The 27,833-nt window shown below is 42.5% G+C and overlaps 1 protein-coding gene across 1 annotated transcript in view; it reads left to right on the top strand.

The window, feature by feature from the left end:
• Positions 1–27,833, top strand: part of LOC126266799 (follistatin-related protein 5-like) — a 719,134-nt gene that overhangs the window by 596,951 nt on the left and 94,350 nt on the right. Inside the window, exons 8-9 of the mRNA XM_049971343.1 lie at positions 6,545–6,838; positions 25,271–25,368. Of these exons, the coding sequence (XP_049827300.1) occupies positions 6,545–6,838; positions 25,271–25,368 (392 nt within the window). The remainder of the gene's footprint in view (positions 1–6,544; positions 6,839–25,270; positions 25,369–27,833) is intronic.

Below are 27,833 nucleotides of genomic sequence, written 5' to 3'. Positions count from 1 at the left end.
TAGGTTTAATAATGAATAAAAAAATAGGAGTGCGGGTAAGCTACTACAAACAGCATAGTGAACGCATTATTGTGGCCACGATAGACACAAAGCCCACACCTACTACAGCAGTACAAGTTTATATGCCAACTAGCTCTGCAGATGATGAAGACATTGAGGAAATGTATGATGAGATAAATGAAATTATTTAGGTAGTGAAGGGAGACGAAAATTTAATAGTCATGGGTGACTGGAATTCGTCAGTAGGACAAGGGAGAGAAGGAAACATTGTAGGTGAATATGGATTGGTGGGAAGAAATGAAAGAGGAAGCCGTCTGGTAGAATTTTGAACAGAGCATAACTTAATCATAGCTAACACTTGATCAAGAATCATAAAAAAGGTTGTATACATGGAAGAATCCTGGAGATACTAAAAGGTATCAGATAGATTATATAATGGTAAGACAGAGATTTAGGAATCAGGTTTTAAATTGTAAGACATTTCCAGGGGCAGATGTGGACTCTGACCACAATCTATTGATTATGAACTGTAAACTAAAACTGAAGAAACTACAAAAAGGTGCTAATTTAAGGGGATGGGACCTGTATAAACTGAAGGTACCAGAGGTTGTAGAGAGATTCAGGGAGAACATAAGGGAACAATTGACAGGAATGGAGGAAAGAAATACAGTAGAAGAAGAATGGGTAGCTCTGAGGGATGAAGTAGTGAAGGCAGCAGAGGATAAAGTAGGTAAAACGACGAGGGCTAATAGAAATCCGTGGGTAACAGAAGAAATATTGAATTTAATTGATGAAAGGAGAAAATATAAACATGCAGTAAATGAAGCAGGCAAAAAGGAATACAAACGTCTCAAAAATGAGATCGACAGGAAGTGCAAAATGGCTGAGCAGGCATGGCTAGAGGACAAATGTAAGGATGTGGAGGCTTATCTCACTAGGGGTACGATAGATATTGCCTACAGGAAAATTAAAGAGACTTTTGGAGAAAAGAGAGCCACTTGTATGAATATCAAGAGCTCAGATGGAAACCCAGTTCTAAGCAAAGAAGGGAGTGTGGAACGGTGGAAGGAGTATATAGAGGGTTTATACAAGGGCGATGCACTTGAGGACAATGTTCTGGAAATGGAAGAGGATGCAGATGAAGATGAAATGGGGGATACGATACTGCGTGAAGAGTTTGACAGAGCACTGAAAGACCTGAGTCGAAACAAGGCCCCGGGAGTAGACAACATTCCATTAGAACTACTGACGGCCTTAGGATAGCCAGTCATGACAAAACTCTACCATCTGACTTAGAGAAAGCTTTTGACAATGTTTCACTGGAATACTCTCTTTCAAATTGTAATGGTGGCAGGGGTAAAATACAGGGAGCGTAAGGCTATTTACAATTTGTACAGAAACCAGATGGCAGTTATAAGAGTCGAGGGGCATGAAAGGGAAGCAGTGGTTGGGAAGTGAGTGAGACAGGGGTGTAGCCTCTCCCCGATGTTATTCAATCTGTATAATGGGCAAGCAGTAAAGGAAACAAAAGAAAAATTTGGAGTAGGTATCAAAATTCATGGAGAAGAAAGAAAAACTTTGAGGTTCGCCGATGACATTGTAATTCTGTCAGAGACAGCAAAGGACTTGGAAGAAGTAGAGAGGATATAAAATGTAGACTGGCGTTTCTGAAGAAGAGAAATTTGTTAACATCGAGTATAGATTTAAGTGTCAGAATGTCGTTTCTGAAAGTATTTGTATGGAGTGTAGCCATGTATGGAAGTGAAACATGGATGATAAATAGTTTGGACAAGAAGAGAATAGAATCTTTCGAAATGTGGTGCTACAGAAGAATGCTGAAGATTAGATGGGTAGATCACATAACTAATGAGGAGGTATTGAATAGGATTGGGGAGAAGAGGAGTTTGTGGCACAACTTGACAAAAAGAAGGAACCGGTTGGTAGGACATGTTTTAAGACATCAAGGCGTCACAAATTTAGCATTCGAGGGCAGCGTGGAGGGTAAAAATCGTAGAGGGAGACCAAGAGATGAATACACTAAGCAGATTCAGAAGGATGTAGGTTGCAGTAAGTACTGGGAGATGAAGAAGCTTGCACAGGATAGAGTAGCATGGAGATCTGCATCAAACCAGTCTCAGGACTGAAGACCACAACAACAACAAACGTCTCAGTACTACAGCACACATGGAAATAGTACCGTGCTATCTGTTGTAATGCATAGAAGGGAAGAACGCATTGTTTCTCTAACCTGTTGGTATCTATTAGCTGCATATTTGATTGTTGCTGGGAAAACTTGTAGTACATTTTAATTTGCCGTAAATGAAGCCGACCTCAAGACTGTTCGACAGTCTGCTCCAATATCTGGCAGTAACAAGAAGGCAGGCAATTTAGTTCTTACTTTAGTTAAAGCACTAGATACGTGACCTTCGACGCACGTAAGTCTCGCTTGCCTATCAAGCGACTAACTGGCTCTACACCGCCCATAATTTCTCCATCGTCTCACATTGACTCCTACAGTGGGCGCTGATTCTATACTTAGAGCTACATAACTTTATATTGTAGTTTTATAGGGCGTTATGCAAGAAATGTTACTTGAGGCATAGATATAAAATTCATTCTGCAGATTTACATAAACAAAATGAATACGTTTAGACACGAGCTGTACAATCTGTTTGTGAAATGAAAATTTGTGTCGGACTGGTATTCGAATCCGGAATTCCCGCTTTACAATCTAGCCCTAGATGTAGAACTGGCGCCCACGGTACACGGTAGGAGGTGACACAGACGACGGAGAAATCATGATAGGCGTGGAGCCACTTCCTCACATGATAGGTCAGTTAAACTAATATGTGCCATAGGTCACGGGTCCACTGTTATGATTTGACTATGACAAAAAGAAAATTGCCTGCCCTCTTGTTACTGCAAGATATTGGCACCCAGAGTCGGGTAAACTTGAGGTCAAATTCATTTACGGCGAAATCAAAATGTGACAAGTTTTTCTGTTAGCAGTCAAATATGCAGCTAGTAAATGGTACGTGGTTACAGAATTGGGGCATTCTTCCATTTTCTGCGTTACCACATACAGCAGGTTTCTGCCTCCATTTTCACTGGAGTTGCGGGGCGTGTAAGGGATCTACTGGTATCTTGACACATTGGAACGTGGCATTAAAGTTCAACAGTTTAGCCAGTCTAGCGTCTTTATTCGAGGCAGTTGTCCCAGCACAGAAAAGAGGCGTAGGTCTTCAGTCTATTGCTTTTAATGGGAGCCGTTATTAGAATTAGAAACTAGCAAGGAACCCCTTGAGCGCGAAGTCGCAAGTTAATCTTTTGTAAGGCTCATTTGAAAGTGTTGTGTTCTGATGAGAGTGGCAGAAAATTTGTGCCCGGGACGTGAAGAGATCTTCTATGTGATGTATGTATTACTCTTCACTAAACAGACGTCATCGACATTCAAAAAATGTTAGAAACAAACCATTAACTTGCACCATGAACACCGACTGAAAAATGCGGTGCTACAGTGTTCTCAAAGGTTCGCACCATCAAGATTGAAGGCGAATTCTTTGTGAGTTACAAACCGTGCAGGACATATCCACTCTTAAAGAATGCATATTTAATCACGTTTTCGTTACGGGGTGATGATAACTGATGGAATGTGATGGCATGGAACCGAATGCGAAGCAGTCTGTCGAAGGGTTTATAGTGTGGAGGATATTTTACCCTAAATGAGTATTATTTTCTTACGCAGACCGGAAATAGCTCAAAGACAAGTTAATTTTATCATCTACAGATCAAAAACAGTGGTCATACCATAGTTGTGGTTCTCTTCCGCGTATACTCCCACTCTTGTTTGGTTGACGTAAATTTTATCTACCGTCCTTGCAAGATCACAGAGAGAAAGAACTGTAGGGATCAGAAAATCTCCAACTTGTCGCAGCACAATAAATAACTTTCCAGCCAATTTATCGTCCAGATCAACTGTTGATGATAGTTGCTCTTCATACAACTCTCTTGGTACCTTTAGTTTCCAAGGTTCCTTTATATGAATTCCCTCTACAAATGCCGACTTTTTGGAGTTAAGAAGCAATTCCTTACTGAACGATGCGATAAGTTTCTTTAAGTAATCTACAAATTTTTCGGGCTGATTCCGCAGTTTGTTGTGCATCGTAAAGTTGACGCTCTGTTCAAGTTGACGCTTTGAAATTTCGTTATCTTACATCTTCCGATTCTGTAGCACTGTATGAAGTTGTGCAACTGTCGACAGCTTCCCTTGAAATCACCCTAACATAAGTGGCGAGGAGTTTGATGCGGATAACGTAGCAGGTCATTATCACATATATCCTGTAATTTCTGTCAAGCATTCTTGAAACGCACAGACACCAGTTTTTGTAACAAGTACACTTTATCCTGCCTCGAATATCTGTAGTTATTCTTATGCACTATATGGTCATACTTATTTTGAAACTGTTCACAATTGGTTTTCTTCTTATTGTGCTGCGGATGATCTCCATGTACATAATTGTGATTAGTACGCTCTCATCTAGAACAACGATGGTCCATTCCTTCGTTTCACTGGAGATGGATCTGTGGCTCGCCATCCTCCAAAGATCATGAACTACGTGGTTCTACACCTGTTTCAATATCACTTTCTCTTGTTAAACACGTATTTTCATCATTGTACTCCTCATGTACGTTGTCGCACAGTCGCCCTTATATGACACTACACATTCTATTGACTCATCTTGCAGAAGATATTTCATCTACCAATTCATTCTCACTCTGCGAAATTCCTTGCGTGCCTTTCTGGCGAACTGTCAGCTTTGGCAACTGTTATCCTAGATGTAATGCAATATTTGCTTTGTTTATCGTTGCCATTGCAGCGTTTTGTATCAACGCCACTATATAACTGTTATGGGTTATTTGTCAACTTAGTAGCTCAACTACGCTCCGTAGCCTCATGCTGTGCTCAACGTTGGGTGCCTCCAGTCACACCCCGTATTGTCATTAGCAGCCAGTATTGTGTTTTCATGGTAGATACCACATGAGGTGTCGAATGCCGTAAATATCATTAGCCTTTTGCGACCTCGCAAATCTTATTTAATCTAAATAACGAAGTAGGAAGTTAACAGAGATGCCAACAATTTGTATTAACAACAGAAAACTGAGTTCTACAACATTACCTACTCATACCTACGCCACTCAAGTTGTGTTTCATCAAATCAAGATATCTGCAGTTTTAGTAGTTGCCTCATTCCACCGCGCGACATCATATGCTTGCCAATATAGGCTCGCTCAACTGTGGTATAATGGGCAGGAAAAAATTTATAGTTCGAAGAGCCAGTAATGGTACTAAATGACTAAGAATATGGTAGGAAACGCTCTCAGGATACCGTTCCACCAGTCTACTTCAGCTTACAGCGAAAAGAAAAGAAGGAAAAAACATCCTCAAAGGGAAGGTCATGTTATGGATAACTTTTGTGGACAACTGATATAACATACTTTTAGTAGTTGTAGGAGTGTATAATAACAAATTCAGGTCGAATGAAACCGACGTGTCGCAAAAGGATGTCCTAAGAGTCGCACCAGTACACAGTGTATCCACCTCTGACAGCAACGCAGGCGTGTATTCTCGAATGCAATTGATCGTATGATGGTGTCGGGTGGGATTATAATTGGTGCACGTACACACCTGCATGTCTTTGACAGAGGAACTGTAACAGGTGAGGTGCATCGGGACGTCATTTTGCACCAGTATGTCCGCCTTTTCAGAGGTGCACTGGGTCCCACCTTTCTCCTGATAGATGGTAACGCACCTCCCCACCGAGCTGCCATCGTGGAGGACTACCTTGAAACAGTTGATATTAGGCGATTGGAGTGGCCTGCCTGTTCTCCAGACCTAAACCCCATTGAGCACGTCTGAGATGCTGTCGATCGAGGTATCGCTGCACGTCTTCAAACGCCTAGGACACTTCAGGAGCTCCGATAGGCACTGGTGCAAGAACGGGAGACTATACCCAGTATCTGCTCGACCACCTGATCCAGAGTATGCCAACGTTGTCGTGCGGCCTGTGACCGTGTGCATGGTGATCATATCCCATATTGATGGCGGGGTACATAAGCAGGAAACAGTAGCACATATGTTTCGGGACGGTTTTCTCAATTTATCACCAATACTGGGGACTTAAAAATCTGTGTCGTGTGTGTTCCTTTTGTGCCTATGCTATTAGCGCCAGTTTTGTGTAGTGCCACGTTGTGTGGCACCACATTCTGCAATTATCCTTAATTTATGAGCATGAGTGTACATGGAATATGTCTCATAACATGACTTAATACGTAATTTTAAAATAAAAGTTTTAGTTTAGCATAACAAAAAGAGAAATTGAACTGTATATTGACATACGTTATTTTTTGTTTTGTTTTGAAATGTATTCCTTTTATACTGGACATCACGTCAGGTTGTCACGTGGTTAAAAATTAGCACATTATATCGTAACAGTGTCATTATGCAGTGACGCGCTTATGTGTAACGGACGCTGTGCCTGTGCAGGCGTGTCGGTGGTGTCGCTGGACAAGGCGGTGCAGGTGCGGCGGCTGCGCGCGCGCGTCGGCGACAGCGTCGAGGTGCGCTGTGACGTCACCGGCACCCCGCCGCCGCCCATCGTGTGGCGGCGCCACGGGGCGGACCTGGCGCAGCTGGCCGCCGGCGCCGCAGACGACCTGCGCGTCTTCCCGGACGGCTCGCTGTTCCTGCCGCGCGTCCAGCTGGTGCACGCCGGCAACTACACCTGCCACGCGCAGCGCAACGAGGACGTCGTCCAGACGCACGTCCTCACCGTGCACAGTGAGTCGTCGGCAACTTTCAAAAAAATTAAACTGCGAAAATTCCTCGAGTACATTTTTCGTTACGCTTCTCGTGTAGCTGGTGCAAAGTTCCGTGTCTATTCATGTTGCTTCACGAGGCCAGTTCATCACACGTTATACACCACTGGCCATTAAAATTGCTACACTAAGAAGAAATGCAGATGATAAACGGGTATTCATTGGACAAATATATTATACTAGAACTGATATGTGATTACATTTTCACACAATTTTGGTGCATAGATAATGAGAAATCAGTACCCAGAACAACAAACTCTGGCCGTAATAACGCCCTTCATAAGTCTGGGCATTGAGTCAAACAGAGCTTGGATGGCGTGTACAGGTACAGCTGCTCATGCAGCTTCAACACGATACCACAGTTCATCAAGAGCAGTGACTGACGTTTTGTGGCGAAGCAGTTGCTCGGCCACCATTGACCACACGTTTCCAATTGGTGACAGATCTGGAGAATGTTCTGGCCAGGGCAGCAGTCGAACATTTTCTGTATCCAGCGAGGCCCGTACAGGACCTGCAACATGCGGCCGTGCATTATCCTGCTGAAATGTAGACTTTCGCAGGAATCGAACGAAAGGTGGAGCCACAGGTCGCAACACATCTGAAATGTTACATCCACTCTTCAAAGTGCTGTCAATGCGAACAGCAGGTTACGGAGACGTATAGCCAATGGCATCCCATACCATCACGCCGGTTGATACGCCAGTATGGCGATGACAAATACTCGCTTCCAATGTGCGTTCACCGCGATGTCGCCAAACACGGATGCTACCATCATGATGCTGTAAACAGAATCTGGATTCATCCGAAAAAATGACGTTTGGCCATTCGTGCACCCAGGTTCCTCGTTGAGTACACCATCGCAGGCGCTCCTGTCTGTGATGCAGCATCAAGCGTAAGCGCAACCGTTGTCTCCGAGCTGATAGTCCATGCTGTTGCAAACGTCGTCGAACTGTTCGTGCAGATGGTTGTTGTCTTACAAATGTCCCCATCTATTGACTCAGGGATCGAGGCGTGCCTGCACGATCCGTTACAGCCATGCGGATAAGGTGCCTGTCATCTCGACTGCTAGTGATACGAGGTCGTTGGGATCCAGCACGGCGTTCCGTGTTACCCTCCTGAACCCACCGATTCCATATTCTGCTAACAGTCATTGGATCTCGACCACCACGAGCAGCAATGTCGCCATACGATAAACCGGAATCGCGATAGGTTACAATCCGACATTTATCACAGTCGGAAACGTGATGCTACTCATTTCTCCTCCTTACACGAGGCATCACAACAACGTTTCACCAGGCAACGCCGGTCAACTGCTGTTTTTTGTGTGAGAAATCGATTGGAAACTTTCCTCATGTCAGCACGTTTTAGGTGTCGCCAACGGCGCCAATCTTGTGTGAATGCTCTGAAAATCTAATCATTTGCATATCACAGCATCTTCGTCCTGTGGGTTAAATTTCGTGTTTGTAGCACGTCAGCTTCGTGATGTAGCAATTTCAATGGCCAGTAGAGTGTTCAACGGTATGGGTAGCCTCTAAGTTTGGAAAGTCACCCTAAATGTTTCCATCAACTTTTATGTTGGTCAAACTGGAAGGAAGTTCACCACCCGGTGTACCTATTTCCCTTCGATTGGACCTTATTTGACCCACGATTGGTTATCAAAGAACCAGTGGGAATTTGATGAATATTATTGCTATTTCACCATGTCCTAGTTATCAAGGGAAGCCTGCTAATGATTTGCAGTATTATTATAATTAACTGTGTGATCTTGAAGCTTCATTAACCCTCTGATTCTCTCCGCTCTCTAATCGTCGCGTCCAGTAGTTCGAGACTGCAGATAGGCAACCCAATGAACAGACGTGTAAAGTTTACTGCTGTGACCCGTGTCAGTGAATCCTACGTATGGCTGATGTTATTCGCGTCACAATCTATGACACGAATTAAGAACTTAAAGAGTTGTTGCTGCATCCGCTGATAAGTATTTCTTGCTGTACGTCCTATAGTTTATGGACAGTCGTCTTCTGAACCCCTTGCGGTACTTATGAATGACCCCTATATGTTCCACCTCTTCTCGCGTTCGAAAACGAATCGGGTAAATTCGTGGTGAAAGGGTTAAACAGCACACGATGGTATGTGACTTTATTTCTTGCACCTTTCACGGGCAAGTGCTCTACTGTCTGAGTCACCCAAACACTACTCAGGACCCGCCCTCACATCCTTACTTCCACCAAAACCTTATTTCATTCTGGAAACATCCGGTGAAATTAAAAGCAAGGGTTGTAACAATAAGAGTGCAACTCGAATTCCATTGTTAAATGCAGAAGAGTGCAGAGGAGAAAGCAGATACATCTACATCTACATTTATACTCCGCAAGCCACCCAACGGTGTGTGGCGGAGGGCACTTTACGTGCCACTGTCATTACCTCCCTTTCCTGTTCCAGTCGCGTATGGTTCGCGGGAAGAACGACTGTCTGAAAGCCTCCGTGCGCGCTCTAATCTCTCTAATTTTACATTCGTGATGTCCTCTGGAGGTATAAGTAGGGAGAAGCAATATATTCGATACCTCACCCAGAAACGCACTCTCTCGAAACCTGGCGAGCAAGCTACACCGCGATGCAGAGCGCCTCTCTTGCAGAGTTTGCCACTTGAGTTTGTTAAACATCTCCGTAACGCTATCACGGTTACCAAATAACTCTGTGACGAAACGCGCCGCTCTTCTTTGGATCTTCTCTATCTCCTCCGTCAACACGATCTGGTACGGATCCCACACTGATGAGCAATACTCAAGTATAGGTCGAACGTGTGTTTTGTAAGCCACCTCCTTTGTTTATGGACTACATTTTCTGAGGACTCTCCCAATGAATCTCAACCTAGTACCCGCCTTACCAACAATTAATTTTATATGATCATTCCACTTCAAATCGTTCTGCACGCATACTCACAGATATTTTACAGAAGTAACTGCTACTAGTGTTTGTTCCGCTATCATATAATCATACAATAAAGGATTATTCTTTCTATGTATTCGCAATACATAACTTTTGTCTATGTTAAGGGTCAGTTGCCACTCCCTGCACCAAGTGCCTATCCGCTGCAGATCTTCCTGCATTTCGCTACAATATTCTAATGCTGCAACTTCTCTGTATACTACAACATCATCCGCGAAAACCCGCATGGAACTTCCGACACTATCTACTAGGTCATTTATATATATTGTGAAAAGCAATGGTTCCATAACACTCCCCTGTGGCACGCCAAAGGTTACTTTAACGTCTGTAGACGTCTCTCCATTGGTAACATGATGCTGTGTTCTGTTTGCTAAAAACTCTTCAATCCAGCCCCACAGCTGGTCTGATATTCCGTAGGCTCTTACTTTGTTTATGAGGCGACAGTGCGGAAATTTATCGAACGCCTTCCGGAAGTCAAGAAAAATAGCATCTACCTGGGAGCCTGTATCTAATATTTTCTGGGTCTCATGAACAAGTAAAGCGAGTTGGGTCTCACACGATCGCTGTTTCCGGAATCCATGTTGATTCCTACAGAGTAGATTCAGGGTTTCCAAACATGTTCTAAAATTCTACAACAGATTGACGTCAGAGATATAGGTCTATAGTTTTGCGCATCTGCTCGACGACCCTTCTTGAAGACTGGGACTACCTGTGCTCTTTTCCAATCATTTGGAACCTTCCGTTCCTCTAGAGACTTGCGGTACACGGCTGTTAGAAGGAGGCAAATTCTTTAGCGTATTCTGTGTAGAATCGAATTGGTATCCCGTCAGGTCCAGTGGACTTTCCTCTGTTGAGTGATTCCAGTTGCTTTTCTATTCTTTGGACACTTATTTCGATGTCAGCCATTTTTTTCGTTTGTGCGAGGATTTAGAGAAGGAACAACAGTGCGCTCTCCCTCTGTGAAATAGCTTTGTAAAAAGGTGTTTAGTATTTCAGCTTTTCGCGTGTCATCCTCTGTTTCAATGCCATAATCATTCCGGAGTGTCTGGAAATGCTGTTTCGAGCCTCTTACTGATTTAACATAGGGCCAGGACATCCTAGGATTTTCTGTCTAGTCCGTACATAGAATTTTACTTTCGAATTCACTGAACACTTCACGCATAGCCCTCCTTACGCTAACTTTGACATCGTTCAGCTTCTGTTCGTCTGAGATATTTTGGCTGCGTTTAAACTTGGAGTGAAGCTCTCTTTGCTTTCGCAGTAGTTTCCTATCTTTGTTGTTGTACCACGTTGGGTTTTTCCGGTCCCTCACAGTTTTACTCGGCACGTACCTGCCTAAAACTCATTTTACGATTGCCTTGAACTTTTTCCATTAACACTCAACATTGTCAGTGCCCGAACAGAAATTTTCGTTTTAATCTGTTAGGCAGTCCGAAATCTGCCTTCTATTACTCTTGCTAAACAGATAAACCTTCCTCCCTTTTTTATATTCCTATTAACTTCCATATTCAGGGATGCTGAAACGGCTTTATAATCACTGATTCCCTGTTCTGCACATACAGAGTCGAAAAGTTCGTGTCTGTTTGTTATGAGTAGGTCCAAGATGTTATCTCCACGAGCTGGTTCTCTGTTTAATTGCTCGAGGTAATTTTCGGATAGTGCACTCAGTATAATGTCGCTCGATGCTCTGTCCCTACCACCCGTCCTAAACATCTGAGTGTACCAGTCTATATCTGATAAATTCAAATCTGCACCTAAGACTATAACATGCTGAGAAACTTTATGTGAAATGTATTCCAAATTTTCTCTCAGATGTTCTGCCACTAATGCTGCTGAGTCTGGAGGTCGGTAAAAAGAGCCAATTATTAACCTAGCTCGGTTGTTGAGTGTAACCTCCACCCATAATAATTCACAGGAACTACCCACTTCTACTTCACTACAGGATAAACTACGACTAACAGCGACGAACACTCCACCACCGGTTGCATGCAATCTATCCTTTCTAAACACCGTCTGTACCTTTCGGCAGAATTTATCTCAGGCTTCAGCCAGCTTTCTGTACCTATAACGATTTCAGCTTCGGTGCTTTCTATCAGTCCTTGAAGGTCCGGTACATTACCAATGCAGCTTCGACAGTTTACAATTACAATACCGATTGCTGCTTGGTCCCCGCAGGTACTGACTTTGCCCCGCACCCATTGAGGCTGTTGCTCTTTCTGTACTTGCCCAACGCCATCCAACCTAAAAAAACCGCCCAGCCCACGCCACACAACTCCTGCTACCCGTGTAGCCGCTTGTTGCGTGTAGTGGACTCTTGACCTATCCAGCGGAACCCGAAACCCCACTACCCTATGACTCAAGTCGAGGAATCTGCAGCCTACACGGTCGCAGAACCGTCTCAGCCTCTGATACAGACCCTCCACTCGGCTGTGTACCAAAGGTCCACAGTCAGTCCTGTCGACGATGCTGCAGATGGCGACCTCTGCTTTCATCCCGCTAGCGAGACTGGCAGTCTTCACCAAATCAGATAGCCGCCGGAAGCCAGAGAGGATTTCCTCCGATCCATAGCTACACATATCACTGATGCCGACATGAGTGACCACCTGCAGATGGGTGCACCCTGTACCCTTCATGGCATCCGGAAGGACCCTTTCTACATCTGGAATGACTCCCCCCGGTATGCACACGGAGTGCACGTTGGTTTTCTTCCCCACTCTTGCTGCCATATCCCTGAGGGGCCCCATTACGCGCCTGACGTTGGAGCTCCCAACTACCAGTAAGCCCACCCTCTGCGACTTGCAGACTGAGGAGCAGCCTCTGGAACAGGACAAGCAGCCATGTCAGACGGAAGATCAGTATCAGCCTGAGACAGAGCCTGAAACCGGTTCTTCAGACAAACTGGAGAGGCCTTACGTTCAGCCCTCCGGAATGTCTTTTGACCCCTGCCACACCTTGAGACGACCTCCAACTCTACCACAGGTGAGGGATCAGCCTCAATGTGGGCAGTATCCCGGGCAGCCACAGTCGTAGTCCGATCGGGGGATGCATGGGACGAGCTGGCCGTCCCCGACAAACCCCCATCCGGACCCCCACAGTGATGCCCATTGGCAACAGCCTCAAGATGTGTGACCGAAGCCAACACTGCCTGAAGCTGGGAGCGAAGGGATGCCAACTCAGCCTGCACCCGAACACAGCAGTTGTAGTCCCTATCCATGCTAAAAGCTGTTGTGCAAATAACGTCTGAACTAATCTACAGAGAGCGCAAACAAATCGACACAAAATTTAAACGGTTATTAAAATACAAGATTGCCTAGTAAATGCAGTAATGCTGCTACTTGCGCGCTGCTGACACACTGCTCGGCGGCGGAAGGAGACTACGCGATTTTGCACTATTCAGGTACTAAAACGCGATGCTACAACTCTACGCCCGAAATTTATGAATTAATCAATGCAAGTACCAAAAACACGCAAAGAAATTAAGAATTAAACTATGTAACAAATGAGTGAGCTAGGAGTATACGAGTTGCAGCTGCAGCTGCTTATCCAACGGCGGCAGGGAGAACACTGGAAAGAGTATATTGACGGCTTCTGTGAGGAGCAAGATCTGTGATGTGATAGGAGAAGAAACAGGAGACGATATAGACGAGATAGGAGAAGAAGCAATGATGAAATTAAAGGAAAGATTCAGGAGTGGAATGAAAATCCACGGTGAAAGGGTTTCAATGATACGATTCGCTGTTGACATTGTTATCCTGAGTGAAACTGAAGAAGACCTACATGATCTACTGAATGGAATGAACAGTCTGATGAGTACAGAATATGGATTGAGAGTATCTAGAAGAAAGACGAAAGTAATGAGGAGTGGCAGAAATGAGAACAGCGAGAAACTTAACTTCAGGATTGATGGTCACGAAGTAGAAAATGATAGGGAATTCTTTTATCTAGGAAGCGAAACAACCAATGACGGACGAATTAAAGGGGACATCAAAAGCAGACAAGGACTGGCAAAAAGGGAATTCCTGCCCAAGTGAAGTCTACTAGATCAAACATAGGCCTTAATTTGAGAGAGAAATTTCAGAGAATGAACGTCTGGAGCGCAGAATTGTATGGTATTGAAACATGGATTGAGGGAAAAACGGAACAGAAGGTAAGTGAAGCATTTGAGTTGTGGTGCTGGAGACGAATGTTGAAAATTAGGTGGACTGGTAAGGTGTGCAGTATCGAAGAGAAAAGGAATGAGTGGAAAACACTGACAACGAGAAGGGGCTGGATGATAGGACATCTGTTAACTTCCATTATACAAGAGGGATCTGTAGAGAGTAAAAATTATAGAGGGAGACACAGATTGGAATACATCCTGAAAATAAGTGGGGACGTAGGTTGCAAGTGCTACTCTGGGATGAAGAGGTTGGCGCAGGAGAGGAATTCGTGGCGGGCCCTATCCAACCAGTCCGAAGATTAATCACTCAAAAAGAGGAGAGAGAGAGAGAGAGAGAAAAGATTACTACTACACATGGTGAGTCACGTAATAAGTAACATTCCTTTAATTTCGTGAACGGTTACTCATGTCGAAATGTGGTTGTCGGCAAATGTTACAGCGTCGAGGGTCATGTATTTTTTTTGTTTAGTTACGGTTCAAAAATGGTTCAAATGGCTCTGAGCACTATGGGACTTAACATCTTAGGACATCAGTCCATTAGAACTTAGAACTACTTAAACCTAACTATCCTAAGGACATCACACAACACCCAGCCATCACGAGGCAGAGAAAATCCCTGACCCCGCCGGGAATCGAACCCGGGAATCCGGGCGTGGGAAGCGAGAACGCTACCGCACGACCACGAGATGCGGGCGTTTAGTTACGGTTTTTAGCGTTGTGATCAATAGAAATATTAAAGCAAGTAGGTTTTTTAAATAGTGCCGTACGCTTTATATAACTGCATTCGGTAGGTCTTGATAGGACAATTAAAATGAAGTATCGTTGTTAATGTTGACGTTGAAACCTGTCATAAAAAATTCGACAAATTTCCTGGAATGTGAGAGCATGGTGGCCGGAATTGGCACATTTGCCTGTTTACTTGTCAGTACTGCAGATCGCTCATTTCTGCTTTAACATTAGTTGCGTGTAGGCATGTACACCAATGAGGAAAAATTGGATATGCTACTTTTATATGAAAGTATGCCGTAGAAACAATACAGCGGCACAAGGCTATCCATCCGGATCCCCAAAATCCTAGGTGCCTGGCAGTCCCACGAATCATTAAGACGTTTGTGTGGACACGCTGCTTGAACGTCAGAAAGAGGACAAAAAAGAGGATTGAAACTGACAGTGACCACGAAAAAGCTGTTCTGATTACAACGTTAATGATTCCGCATGGTAGTATGAGACATATGTTGAAGGGATATAGTATCAGACTGACGGGTGTCATTCTCACCTTGCCAGAATTTCCATGCTTAGCAGTTGTCACTACATCAGGCACTCGACGACGATGATTTCGAAAGCCGAACAGAATCTTGTAGGTTTGCTCTTCAGCAACTGAGAGTCGTATCCTACGTTTTTCCAACGTGTGCTCTTTACCGTTTACTAACAACGCTAATGTAAATTTGCACAACGTGCACTACTGGGCAGGCGAAAATCCACACTGGCTTCGTCAGGTGCCACATCAACGGCTGTGGAGCTTAACTGTATTGTGTCCCATCATAGGAAATTACATTGTCGGACCTTACATCATCCCTGGCGCTCAAAATGGACATTCGTACGCACACTTTCTGGCGAATATTCTATGAGTGGTAGCACTGGAAAGTCGACAGTGTAATTGGCTGCTCACCCGTCCCGTGCTGCAACGCGAGTACTGAATGATATTTTACCTGGACAGGTGATATGTGTCGTCGAATCGACAGTGCATGCCCTACCATATTATGCACTGTAATTACATTTGTTCATCGTTCGTTCGAATGGAGATTGCAAATTCGCCTTTCCGTAAATCGTGAACAGTTTGAACTCATGCTTAAATAACGGATAAATTTGTTATCTTGGAAGAAAACTTTATGTTATTTTCTTGGGTCGTTGCCAAATCATTGATAGTAAATTGTTTATTTCATTTACGTGTGTACTAAATTGCATTACAATATCGAATAAGTCTGACAGCGTGTGTTGCATGTAGCTGTTAACACTATCATTACACGCTTACGTTCAGCATGAAACGAGGTTTCCTTGAGAAGAATATTTATTTTCAATAAAATGTTTTTTTCAACAATTGTATCCCATATGACATAATTCAGAGCAGCATAGGCGCAGACTGTTGGGCAACGGCATGTATTTTACCTCTATGAACCACACAGCCACATACAAGAAATGGCAGGTCAAAACTTCCCTCTAACACATAGATATTTAATGCTGTAGCTGCGTATAAGACCTCTTTATATTTGAAGAATCAACAGTAGATTTCTCTGTTTCAGTGCATGTGGATCTGTAAGGATACACAAATGTGAAATAGGTTTCCTAAGCCCTTTGTGTTACGCTACGTTCTAGTCTATGTCGTATTTCCATACACACATTCGTAGGTGAACGTGCATTTATGTCGTAAGTTCGTTAAAGGAGAAATAAAGCCTTATTCTCGAAGCACAGGCGTACATTAGGGTATACAAACACGTAGCCTGGTCCGGCAGGCCTGCTTGGCAGTGTTCCCAAAGCAAATGCCGTTTTTGGTCACCGTGTCCCCACATGCCAAGAAATTTCTCGAAATTTTTTACTACAGGTTTCAACGCCAACATTAACCAGCGCTATATCACTGTAACCGTCTTCTCAAGAGCTATCAGATGCAGTTATAGAAATCATAAGGTTCCATGTAAAGAGAGTGCTCGCTTCAGTATCTCCATTAATACCAGCGCTATAAAGTCGAATTAAGCAAAACCATATGTGATCCTCGACGCTCTAACATTTGCCTAAAGCCGCGTTTCGATATGTGTTACGTCCCACCAGACTCACCCTGTACGTATGTGTGTCATGAGACTGCCGGAAAGCCGGTCGCATTAGCACGTCACTGGAGGGATTCGGAGAGAGGTGCCGGTATCATATCGAATCCTACGGGCGGATCAACGACGAGGACCTAGATACGACTAGTTGAATACTCGGCTTCTTAGCTGCTACGCTTGTCCCGCATGATTTCCACGATTTGAAAACATTTATAAAACGTTCTCACTTTTTCACATGGTATGCAAGCAGGTGTTGATACGAATGCACCAATTCCGTCTTTGGGAGTAGCAATGAGGGGCAATGGGAACTGGACGGCATCTGGCCACGCTCTACCACAAACACTGCCAAATCGAAAAATTAACATGACGACCTCATAAATATACGGGATAATGGTCAGAAAAAAAGACGAAGGAAATTCATTAGTATAGTAGGAGTGGTGATAATTTTTATTTCTCACTCACAGGTCAAAGCGCAGCTGGCGAAGTACACTGACGGAAAGAAAGCAACAGTAAACGATTAAGAATGTAGAGTAATGAAATGTTGGGAATATACGTATTTGGCTACGTGAAATATTTCAGTGATTAACATTGCAAGATCACAGGTTAATATAAGCGTGAGATAAGCCATTGAAAATGGGAGTTGCTGGTTCATTAATAATCGGTGTAGCTGGCAGAATGTTGAATGAAAGGATGAAAGCGTGAATGCATTGTGTTGTAGAGGGGCCGGATGTCAGTTGCTGGATGGAGTTCCATTCCTGTTGGAGTAGGCCGCTAAATACAGGAAGGGTTAATATTGGTTGTGAATGACGCTGAAGTAGTCGTCCGATGATGTAGAATACACGATCTATTGGAGGCAGGTCTGTGATAGAGACGGCGAAGGCAACTCGTCTACAATCTATAGAATATGTTGGGTTACAACAACGGTATTAGGCCGTCCTTATTCTTTTGGGAAACTCACCATGGGATGCTGTTTATGAATGGCAGCACAACAGGTCGAATTACTAGATTTATGTGCAGACTTGCTCTCAGGGTTCATGCGATAACCATGCGAGTGCTCCTTCTGTCATACGGAATCGCACCCAAGACCATAACTCCAAACGTGTCTAACACACAGACCGGTTGGTTGAAGGCCCTCAGCTGGTGGTTTAGGGTTAGCAGAATGGATGCTACAAGGCGTCTGGCTCGGAGCCGTCCTTAACCTAACCGATATCTGACAGTTTGTTGTGTTACCGTAGTGCCAACTACTGCTCAAATTGCTGCTGCTGATGCAGTACGGTGTGTCAGAGGCCTACGCCGAACACGGTGGTCTTCCCTCTCGTTAGGCCTCGTGCTGTCCGGAGCCCAGTCTTCTTGCTTTTGCGACTGCATATCCCCGTGTCGCTGCCTGCAACCATGTACAGTGGCTACATTCCGACAGTATTTCTGCAGTATCGGAAAAGAAACATCCAGCTTCTCGTATTGCTATTACGCCTCCTCGTTCAACAATGAGGTGTTGATGAAGGTGTCTTTGCCGCCTTAAAGACATTCTTGAGTAGCATCAACTCACCACGTCTAATCTCAAAGGTAACTAACTCTCATGACCGTTACATCGAGTGTTTAAAGCAAACGTGATTTTTATTCTCATAGCGGCGATACTAGAACCTATTTTATAATGCTGGAGAGAAATCTGAATAGGCATCATCTTTCGGATGTAGAAAAAAACCTACAACAACTCCTCTTTTTCTTTTTTGGTCTGTGTATTTAAGCTAGTTATAAGTCTTTAATGTCTTAAGCCGCCAGATTCACTCCAGAAAGCACACCCAGCTGCTCCATGAACTTACTTTAGTATTTTGTGCAGTCAACCAGTTTACCTCAGGGGCAGAACTCGTCACACTTCCTTGGACAAATCCTTTCCCCACTAACAGAACTCTTGCAGAAGATGCCACTTCCTGCCAAATCTTTTCAAAAGTTTATTTGGAGCACGTGATGAAAGCCATCTGCTGTCGTGAAATAATCACTAACTCTTAAGGTGAGTTGGAACACCTTATCCCGACAATGTTAAATTTAGTGACTTGGCTTCCCTGTATTTTAGGAACCACTGTAGCCATTGACATGAAACTTTTACAGGACATTGAACTGTATGTTTAGAGTTTACTGAACCACAATAATTGCATTTCAGACTCTGCTTTCGGAAATACAATTTTTTAACCACACGGTGAAAATTACGTTATCCTAAATAATTTTAATTATACATAACATTACTTGCTTCTTTTAGTTCAGTAGATTCAGGATGTATATGTTATTACACCTTAAAATTTAATGTTATTACACCTTGAAAAACTTGACTAGAAGAAGGGATGCGTTAGTAGAACATGTTTTGAGGCATCAATGGATCACCAGTTTAGTACTGGAGGGCAGCGTGGAGGGTAAAAATCGTAGAGGGTGACCAAGAGATGAATACACCAAGCACATTCAGAGGGATGTAGGTTGCAGTAGGTACTGGGAGATGAAGAAGCTTGCACAGGATAGAGTAGCATGGAGAGCTGCATCAAACCAGTCTCAGGACTAAAGACCACAACAACAACAACACACCTTGAAAACGTGAATACTGTACTCGAAGTGGTTTCTGAGATTTAGGGGGAAATGGAACAGAAAATATAAATGTTCAGGAACGGCTTCTAAACTTTCAAAAGTAACTCAATATATGTTTAATTTTTTATTTTTAGTCACTCAGAAGCATCCTGCACCCTACCGTACAGCATCCTCTCGATATTTTTCCTAGTTTTTTTCTTCTTTTCTACTTTCTGGAATCCATAGTGGCCAACTGTGCTGCATACTCTGCTTTGTCAATGCGAACCTTGTCCATCCGTTCAAGTTTTCTGACGGAGTTTACTCCAGCATTAATTACCATATACTATAGCACTTTCACTCTACTAATGTTGCTATGATTAAAAGCAATAACATCATCACTGCCCCCCCCCCCCACTTTAGTGTCTTCATTCCAACAAAAACTTTTTATCGTAAGCGAGTCCATTTAAGATTATTGACGGACTCATTGGGATTTTGTGTCTGGCCATGCAGACACTTCTTCAGTAATTCAGGATTTGCCATGTCTCTGTAAATGGGTATTTGTGATATCCATGACTGCTTCTGCGATGGAATATTTATGGCTTTATGAACTGTCTGAGTACTGGGCACTGTGGTAATGGCACCAAGAATCATGTCCAGGAGGGCAAAGTTGGCGTTCTGGTTTTTCATCAGTTGACAGTCTGAGGAAGAAGGTAGCCCAAACATCCTGCTTCATTTTCAACAAATCCTCAGTATAATTTCTAATGGCCATCCCGTAATACTGCTGTAACTAATCAATCATTTTGTCTGTCAGTCTGCCTCTTATGGTTTTACCATCAGAAAGTTTCTTGTCTCTCAAACTTTGTTTCAATTTCCTCAACATGGTGCCCATTCTCTTCTGGACATGACCAACACATTCCAGTTTTGTGATAATCTTCTCGCCATAAGACTGAGCGACTACTACACTGTTATATGCTTTTCAGTCTCCATCACGTAAGAACTTAGTGTAACACACTCACCTTTCGTTCACAGATCGACTACAAATTTCAATGGCTGCAGAGGCCTCCATACCATCACTTGTTCCTCCATAATTTCTGTCACAAATACGCCCTTCTTCATTCTCTGATTTATAATTATAACAATGTTTGGTTAAAATCTGGAAATCTATTACCTTTCCAGTATCCACACTGGTCATTGCAACAACAGAATTCTTAGACTGTAGCCATGCTTCTGCCAAGTGCCATCAAAATCTGGAAACCTATTACCTTTCCAGTATCCATACTGGTCACCATATCAACAGAATTCTTGAAACTGTGGCTGCGCTTCTGCCAAGTGCCATCAAAATCTACTAGTATGTCAGTCATACCATCATTTATTTCCACAGCTTCGTTTGCAGCACTGTCTTTATGTAAACTAACTGACCCTCCACATATTTTAAAACACACAGATTCACTTAACACCCTTGTTAGAATGTGTAAATCTATCAAAATATAACCTAAACTACCGTTTGCATTACTAATGGGTGTTTCTCTAGATACGGACGAGTTGGTCTATATTTCATTGTCTGCAACTTCACGCGGAACATGTTGAACACAATGTTTCCCCTTATTCGAAAATCTACTACCGTGAACCCCCCCGTTCTATAGAAACACTTCGTTTTAGCGTCATACTTTACTTTTTGAGAGTTTCACCAATCTATTCGTGACTTTTTCTCGGAAAAACGTTAGCACTTCGATATATAACGCGTTTTAATACTATGAAACGCTACGATACTGTTTCTGACAGTGCTATCAATATAAACACGTAATTTAACCTTTATAACACAGCAATCCAGAGCCTTCTATATAAAAAATTACCGATTTCATTAGATCTTAAAGTAATGCACGTAAAGGTTTTAACATTTTTTACCGGTGTCGATTATATTTTAAAAAATAAAATGAAATACTTCCCGTGCGAGTTTAGATGTGATACATATATCGTTTTATTCGGAAAATTGCAAATTTTCTAATGAGACAAAAATCCGAAAATTTGAAAAAAATTTGTTTTCGTTTCTAACTCCCCTTAAACCCATTCAGAACGCCCAAAACTAGGGGCATTATTGAACATAAGAGTGCTAAACTCATCGATGACAGCGAATTAGTTCATTATAAATTTATGGGTTAATTACTTCCTTATTGTTTCTTTATGGATGGAAGCGGAGTGGAAACTACTGTTCATAATCTAAAATTAGCAACTCTACTCGAACCACTTACGCACAAAAACGAAAGTTGTATAAGCAGACAATTTCTTGGAGGATAAGGATGCTCTTTGATGCAATACTTGCATATGAAGAAATGAAAATGCTGTTAAACATGAATTTAATTTATGCACGTAGCATTCCAATTTCTCTTCCATATTTCCTGCATATAAACTGCATCCTAAATATCAAATAATCGACCCGACGTTCTTCTACTTGCGAGCAGCATTCTCGTGTAGTTGTTATGCACGGACACTCTGAGTGTGGATCTCTGACAACTATTTCCCGAGAATTCCTGAGAAACATCATATCAAGCGAGAAACAAGCCCTGACGCTACGCCCGCCCGAGTGACCGAGCGGTTCTATGCGCTACAGTCCGGAACTACGCGACCGCTACGGTCGCAGGTTCGAATCCTGCATCGGGCATCGATGTGTGTGGTGTCCTTAGGTTAGTCAGGTTTAAGTAGCTCTAAGTTCTAGGGGACTGATGATGTCAGAAGTTAAGTCCCATAGTGCTCAGAGCCATTTTAACCTCACGCTATCATACAGTGGCTTACACAAACATTGGAACAGGTAACAACGAAGAGATGCCACCTTATGCAGAAATGTTATTGCTTGTTTTATTTTCATTTTTTTAGGTATTTGTTTTGTCATTAAGCTTTTCGGTGGCGGGTAACAAATTTATTTATCGTGCCAACCTCTTCATCACAGTGTAGCACTTCCCTTTATGACCTCAATTATTCGTTGTATGTATTCAAATGACAGTCTCCATCTGCAGTTTGTACCCTCTACAGTTCTACGCAGTGCCTTGGAAGTTATTCCCTAACGTCTTAACACATGTCGTTTCGACCTGTTTGCTCACCGACTTCGCGAACAACCTTCTCATTGTTGATCTTTTGAAGCTACACAAGTTTTAACACTACATTTTTTGAGCAGTACATCTTAGACGCTTCGATTTTTGTCCCACATTCCATGATTCACTACGTACATTTCTGTGCTCCAATTGTGCATTCGCAGAAATTTCTTCTTCGGTTTAAATCGTGTGTTTGGTTACCAAAACAGTAGCAAACAGCAATGGATATTTTCGACATAATTTATTCCAAAATAAACAAAATTAATAAAATTAAATTAAAAGGTGAAATTTTCGCTTAACTGAGGGCAAAATAAGTAGAAAGACAAATAAATTGCATTATCTTACTTGGGGCAAGTATCTCGTAAAATCCAACACGTCCTACAGATACAAAACCTAAAATCGGTTTCAAGTCGCAGAGCACAATAAGATCACACATATTCAATTGGCTAGGACAACCCACAATATTTTTTTCGATCTTAAGTTTATAAAATTAAATGTATTGATTTTGAAAAAATATGTTTCGGTCAAGCTAGGAATTATTTTAGAACGAGACTCTGTGAATACATACTAACAGTGAAAATAGTCCATCAGTAAACATCAAAGAACAAAGTAATGAAATGGCATACATACCATAATGAATGTAAATTTTACATACACCTGACAAAGGCAGGTAGCTCAAAAACGACGAATAAATGAAAACTTTATCTTCGTTAAGAAAAATTGGAATAACATTTTAATTCAGTGGTAGTCAAACTGCAGCCCGCAGACCGCACTCTGTCCGAAACACGTATACTTACTCTATCTCTTCATCTCCTACTTGTGACGTCGGCACGTATACCTGAACTAGTGTTACAGGCGTTGGTCTGATCGGGACAACCCTGTCACTGAAGGATTCACACTAACTCACTCTCTTTAATACCTTCCTATTGGTATTGAATCCTACTCTTGTTACACCATTTTGTGTTAGGATTACCCTACATTCATCTGATTTGGATTTCTTATCTTCTTTCAGTTATACTTTGCGGACTCCTACAATACTTAAGATTGTGCCGTTGCATTTTGCTTTCCAGGTTTCCAAGCTTCCCTACCAAGTTCAAACTTCTTCTGACACTCCACGCTCCGACCTTTTCGTTGGTTATTAAATTTCTCCCATTCCTGTTGTCTTCTGCATATTCATACCATTGATCATTGCGGGCTCTTCATCCTTTTTTAGTGCAGTTCCACCTCAAGAGCAAGATAGTGCCCTGACCCTCTGTTCGCGCCTCTGTCCTGCGTGACGAGACCGTTGACAGAACGAAGATTGCTTTCACTGCCGGAAGTCTTCGGCCGCTATTCCTGATGTTTTTTTTTTCTTTTTAATGACGAAATTAACGCAGTGGCTAGATTTCAACAAAGGACGTTTTGATTGCCAGTCTAAGAAGCTTCACGTGTCTCAAGGCTCCATTTAACCGCTCAGTGCTTAGCGATGCCAGATATGGCGGACCACGCTATACCGTGTAGTAATCTGATGGAAGGGCTAAGGTTTGGCGAATGTCTGGGAAAAGTCACCTGCCATCATGTGTAGTGCCAACACTAAAATCTGAGTACCTGGTGTTACGATACGGCGGTGTTTTTCCTTGTATTGTTGTCCTTCACTTATTGAGTTTAAGAAACAACTAGATGCGGAAGAGTATGAACAGATTTTACAGCATAGTGAAGTGCTTAGAGTTGATGAATACGTCGGAGACGATGTTTTTGTCAGCGTAACTCTGCACGCTGTGATAAGGCAGCATCTTTCAGGCCATGATGTGTGGGCAGTAAAATCCCTTAAACCCTGTACCCAATGGAGCACCCGTTGTTTAGTTAGAAGGTCGACTTCGCTCCAGACCACAGTGTCTGGCATCACTATTTTCTCCTGTTTTGGCTCTCGAGGAAGAATGGGCTGTCATTCCATCGCAGAGATTGAGGCACCATATCGAAAGTATCCCCTGTAGAGTTCAGGTCGTCATAAAGAGGAAGGATGGACATTGCCCATATTAACGTCCACTAATGTACGGATGGTTTTTCTCAGACAGTCTATAGTGCAGAACGGAGGAACAATAGTTCTAGTGGGTTACGACCCTGAGGAATAGTCGATGCCTAAGACATAACAACTAGATGGGATTCGTTGATAGAGGTCAACATTTCCGCATCACTGACCTCTGGGCCGAATTCATGAACCATTTATCCTCTGATATTAAGCGGGATTGCTGTAGGACACGCACGTTAATCTGTGATAAAAAACGACCGCTTCTCGCGAAGGGCTAGTTCCAGAGAGTCAGAAAAGCACCGATGAAATCAAGCCGTCTCCACTTCTAACAGTTTACATCCTCGTTTACTCAGTAATGATCCTATTGACGATGGGACATTAAGCCTTAGCTATGTGTTACCTTAACACTCAGGAAAGCTATAAAAAATACACTTACCTATATAGCCCATCATTCTGCTCGTAAGTTCCACAGTTATAACATTTCGTGTCTCATAGGAACGCTATTACGGATACACCTTTACTGATATATTCGCTGAACTTTATTGCAAGTAAAATTTATTAGATGTGCTATTGTTTCCTATAACCCTTCGTTGATTACGATTGGATCATTAGTCACAGAAAAATCTGTCGTAAAAGATAGTAATTTACAGCTTCGTCTGCGAGTGCCAAATACGATATTCCTGAATTCACTTTACGCATTCTTGCTAATGATCACGATTTGATAATCTCCTCAGACGTTCTCTTTTCTTTAATGTGGTGAAGTGAAAATAATTTTTGTTTCAAATCAGAAATATTAGAGTTATAAGACTCTTGTTTCTATGTTTTGTAGCTACGCCTCGGGTGAAAGTCACACCTCGAATCCAGTCGAAACGACCCGGAGAAGAGGCCACCATGTTCTGCCACGTCATCGGAGAACCTTTCCCTAAGGTAAATTATGGAAACTGTGTAGAGATACCGAACACTAAGAATTGTCTCCATGTGGGACATTAAAGGACATTTTATAGCTTCCCACCTCGGATGTTGCTAATAATTATCCACTTTATTGAAGATCGCACGAATGGGCAATTTCGGCCTTAGGGAACATTTCGACGTGCAAAAGGTATCAATACACTGTAGAATTAAACAATCATTAAACGACGGACTTAACAGATGCAAGACCGACCACATATCGTGCAACTATGTTTGGAAGATAAGTACTGTGGCAGTTAGTAAACATTCTGGCTTTAATTTGGACGCTTATACGTATAATAATCGGAATATTGTGCAATATATTGTGCTTACTGCGCTTGAAAATTGGCTAGTGGTGCGAGCTTTAATAAAGCGAATTCTTGAAACTTCCTGGCAGATTAAAATTGTGTGCTGGACCAAGACTCTAACTCGGGACCTTTGCCTTTCGCGGGCAAGTGCTCTACCAACTGAGCTACCCAAACAGTTCTCACAGTTTCAGTTCTGCCATTACCTCGTCTCCTACCTTCCACCCTTGGTAGAGCACTTGCCCGCGAAAGGCAAAGGTCCCGAGTTCGAGTCTCGGTCCGGCACACAGTTTTAATCTGCCAGAAAGTTTCATATCAACGCACACTCCGCTGCAGAGTGAAAATCTCATTCTGTAAGCGAATACTTGTCACAACGTCCCAAATGGAAAACTCCTCTTTTTGCCTAGGGATTTTGATGATAATAAACAGTTGGTTTGGTCTGCAGTATGTATTACACATGTATAAAAGCTTAGTGTTAGAAATAATTGTAAAAATTTGTATCAGTAACACATGGTCTCATTTTTTGTTAAGGCATTTCTTTTGCCGGTTTGAGTATAGTGACATCGTAAGTACGTTACTGAGAAGCCGTTCCTTGCTCTCTTTCCGATCACGTTCACTCTTAGAAAATAGTAGATTTGTACTGGCTTGGTATTTATTGAAGCGTGTTAGGACTTTCCATGACTGATGCGAAGTTATGTTTCGAATAAACGATATTTTCCCGTGATTTTGTTTCAGAATTAATAGTGTAAACTGACACTGGAGAAAGTACACGATAATAGAATCTAAAACATTACAGTAAACAAGTTCCTGAAAATGAACTGTTGCAGAGGTAATAGCAGATGTGTGGCTACTTTCCCCACTGACTTCACTATGAAGTATTGCCCAAGTTCGTACAAACGCAGTTGAAATATAATATTTGGAAAATACTTTTATAAATAAAAATCAGTCTAGATAGCAATATATATTATTTATTTTTAATTATATATGTTTAAACTTTTTATTTAAATACCTTAGCAGATTTTGAGCAATATTATATTTGTTTTCATGTCCAGTGTGATTTTCTTATATTTACACTGCTATATTTGTGGAGTTTATTCGGGTTTTGTTACTGTTGATGTGAGCACTGGTGAGCGGAGCCTCTCCTCCATAACTCCTAGCCTTACTATCCAGTAGGCAGCGTGTGATGGGCACCAGTATGTTCTGCACAGCAGCTCCGTGAACCTGCTCCTCACGTCATCTGGGTAACACATCGTCTTATTTTACATCATCACCATAACTAAAGGGATTGGCCAAAAATAGAAAACAGCACGAGAAATGTATGCCTGAACATAAATGAACCGCCTAGTGCAGGAAGGCAACTAATTCGAAATATACGGATTTCCCCTCTTCTGACGATTATGGCTGTGAGTGGATCAGTGCACTTTTATTGCAGCGAAAAGGAAACTTGTTTGCACGATAAAATGGGTCTGGCAGTGACGTCAATTTTGCTTTTACTGCAAATAAGCAACTAGTCCGGAGCATGGTTGTGGAAGCAGGGAAGGTACTACTTACAGGAGGACGTTGCTCAGCTCACAAAACAATACTCAAAAAACGATGACAAGGATTCCACTATTCTTTCGTCGACTGTAGAACTTGAGGACCAACATTCTATAAAGGAACCTGCAGTAGCTGAATGGTGGTTCGTATGGTAAAGTCGCTCCTAGAAACCTGAGAAAGGTTTTCAACATTCCAAAATATGGTGAGATGTCCTTCTCAGAAAGTCCAACATGAATATTGCCGTCTAGACGAAGGGAAAGTTTCGACTGAGAAAAGCTGTACAACCTATGGGACTACGCCTACATACCCTAACCGCCTATAAAAACAACAAAATGACGTCAAATAAACTTTAGTCTACACCTCGCAAGACAAGATGTAGGTTTGGGATTCAGTCGCGTCATGTCCGACAACAACGACATCTAGTGCTTTGGATTATGACTGGGTAGTCAAAAAGTAAAATATTATTCAGAAACACTGAATTTTAAAACAAGCACCATAATCCTAATATTAAACTGAAACTCCTGTATACTGCAGAAAAGGAACGTGTCAAACACCGTCAAAGTCGTCCTCGTCTTTCTCCTTGGGTCGTATTTGACTTTTAAG

This window comes from Schistocerca gregaria, chromosome 1 (assembly GCF_023897955.1).
Source record: "Schistocerca gregaria isolate iqSchGreg1 chromosome 1, iqSchGreg1.2, whole genome shotgun sequence".
Taxonomy (NCBI): Eukaryota; Metazoa; Arthropoda; class Insecta; order Orthoptera; family Acrididae; genus Schistocerca; species Schistocerca gregaria.
Note: the sequence above shows the minus strand (reverse complement) of the source record. Positions and strands in the feature narration are given on the sequence as shown.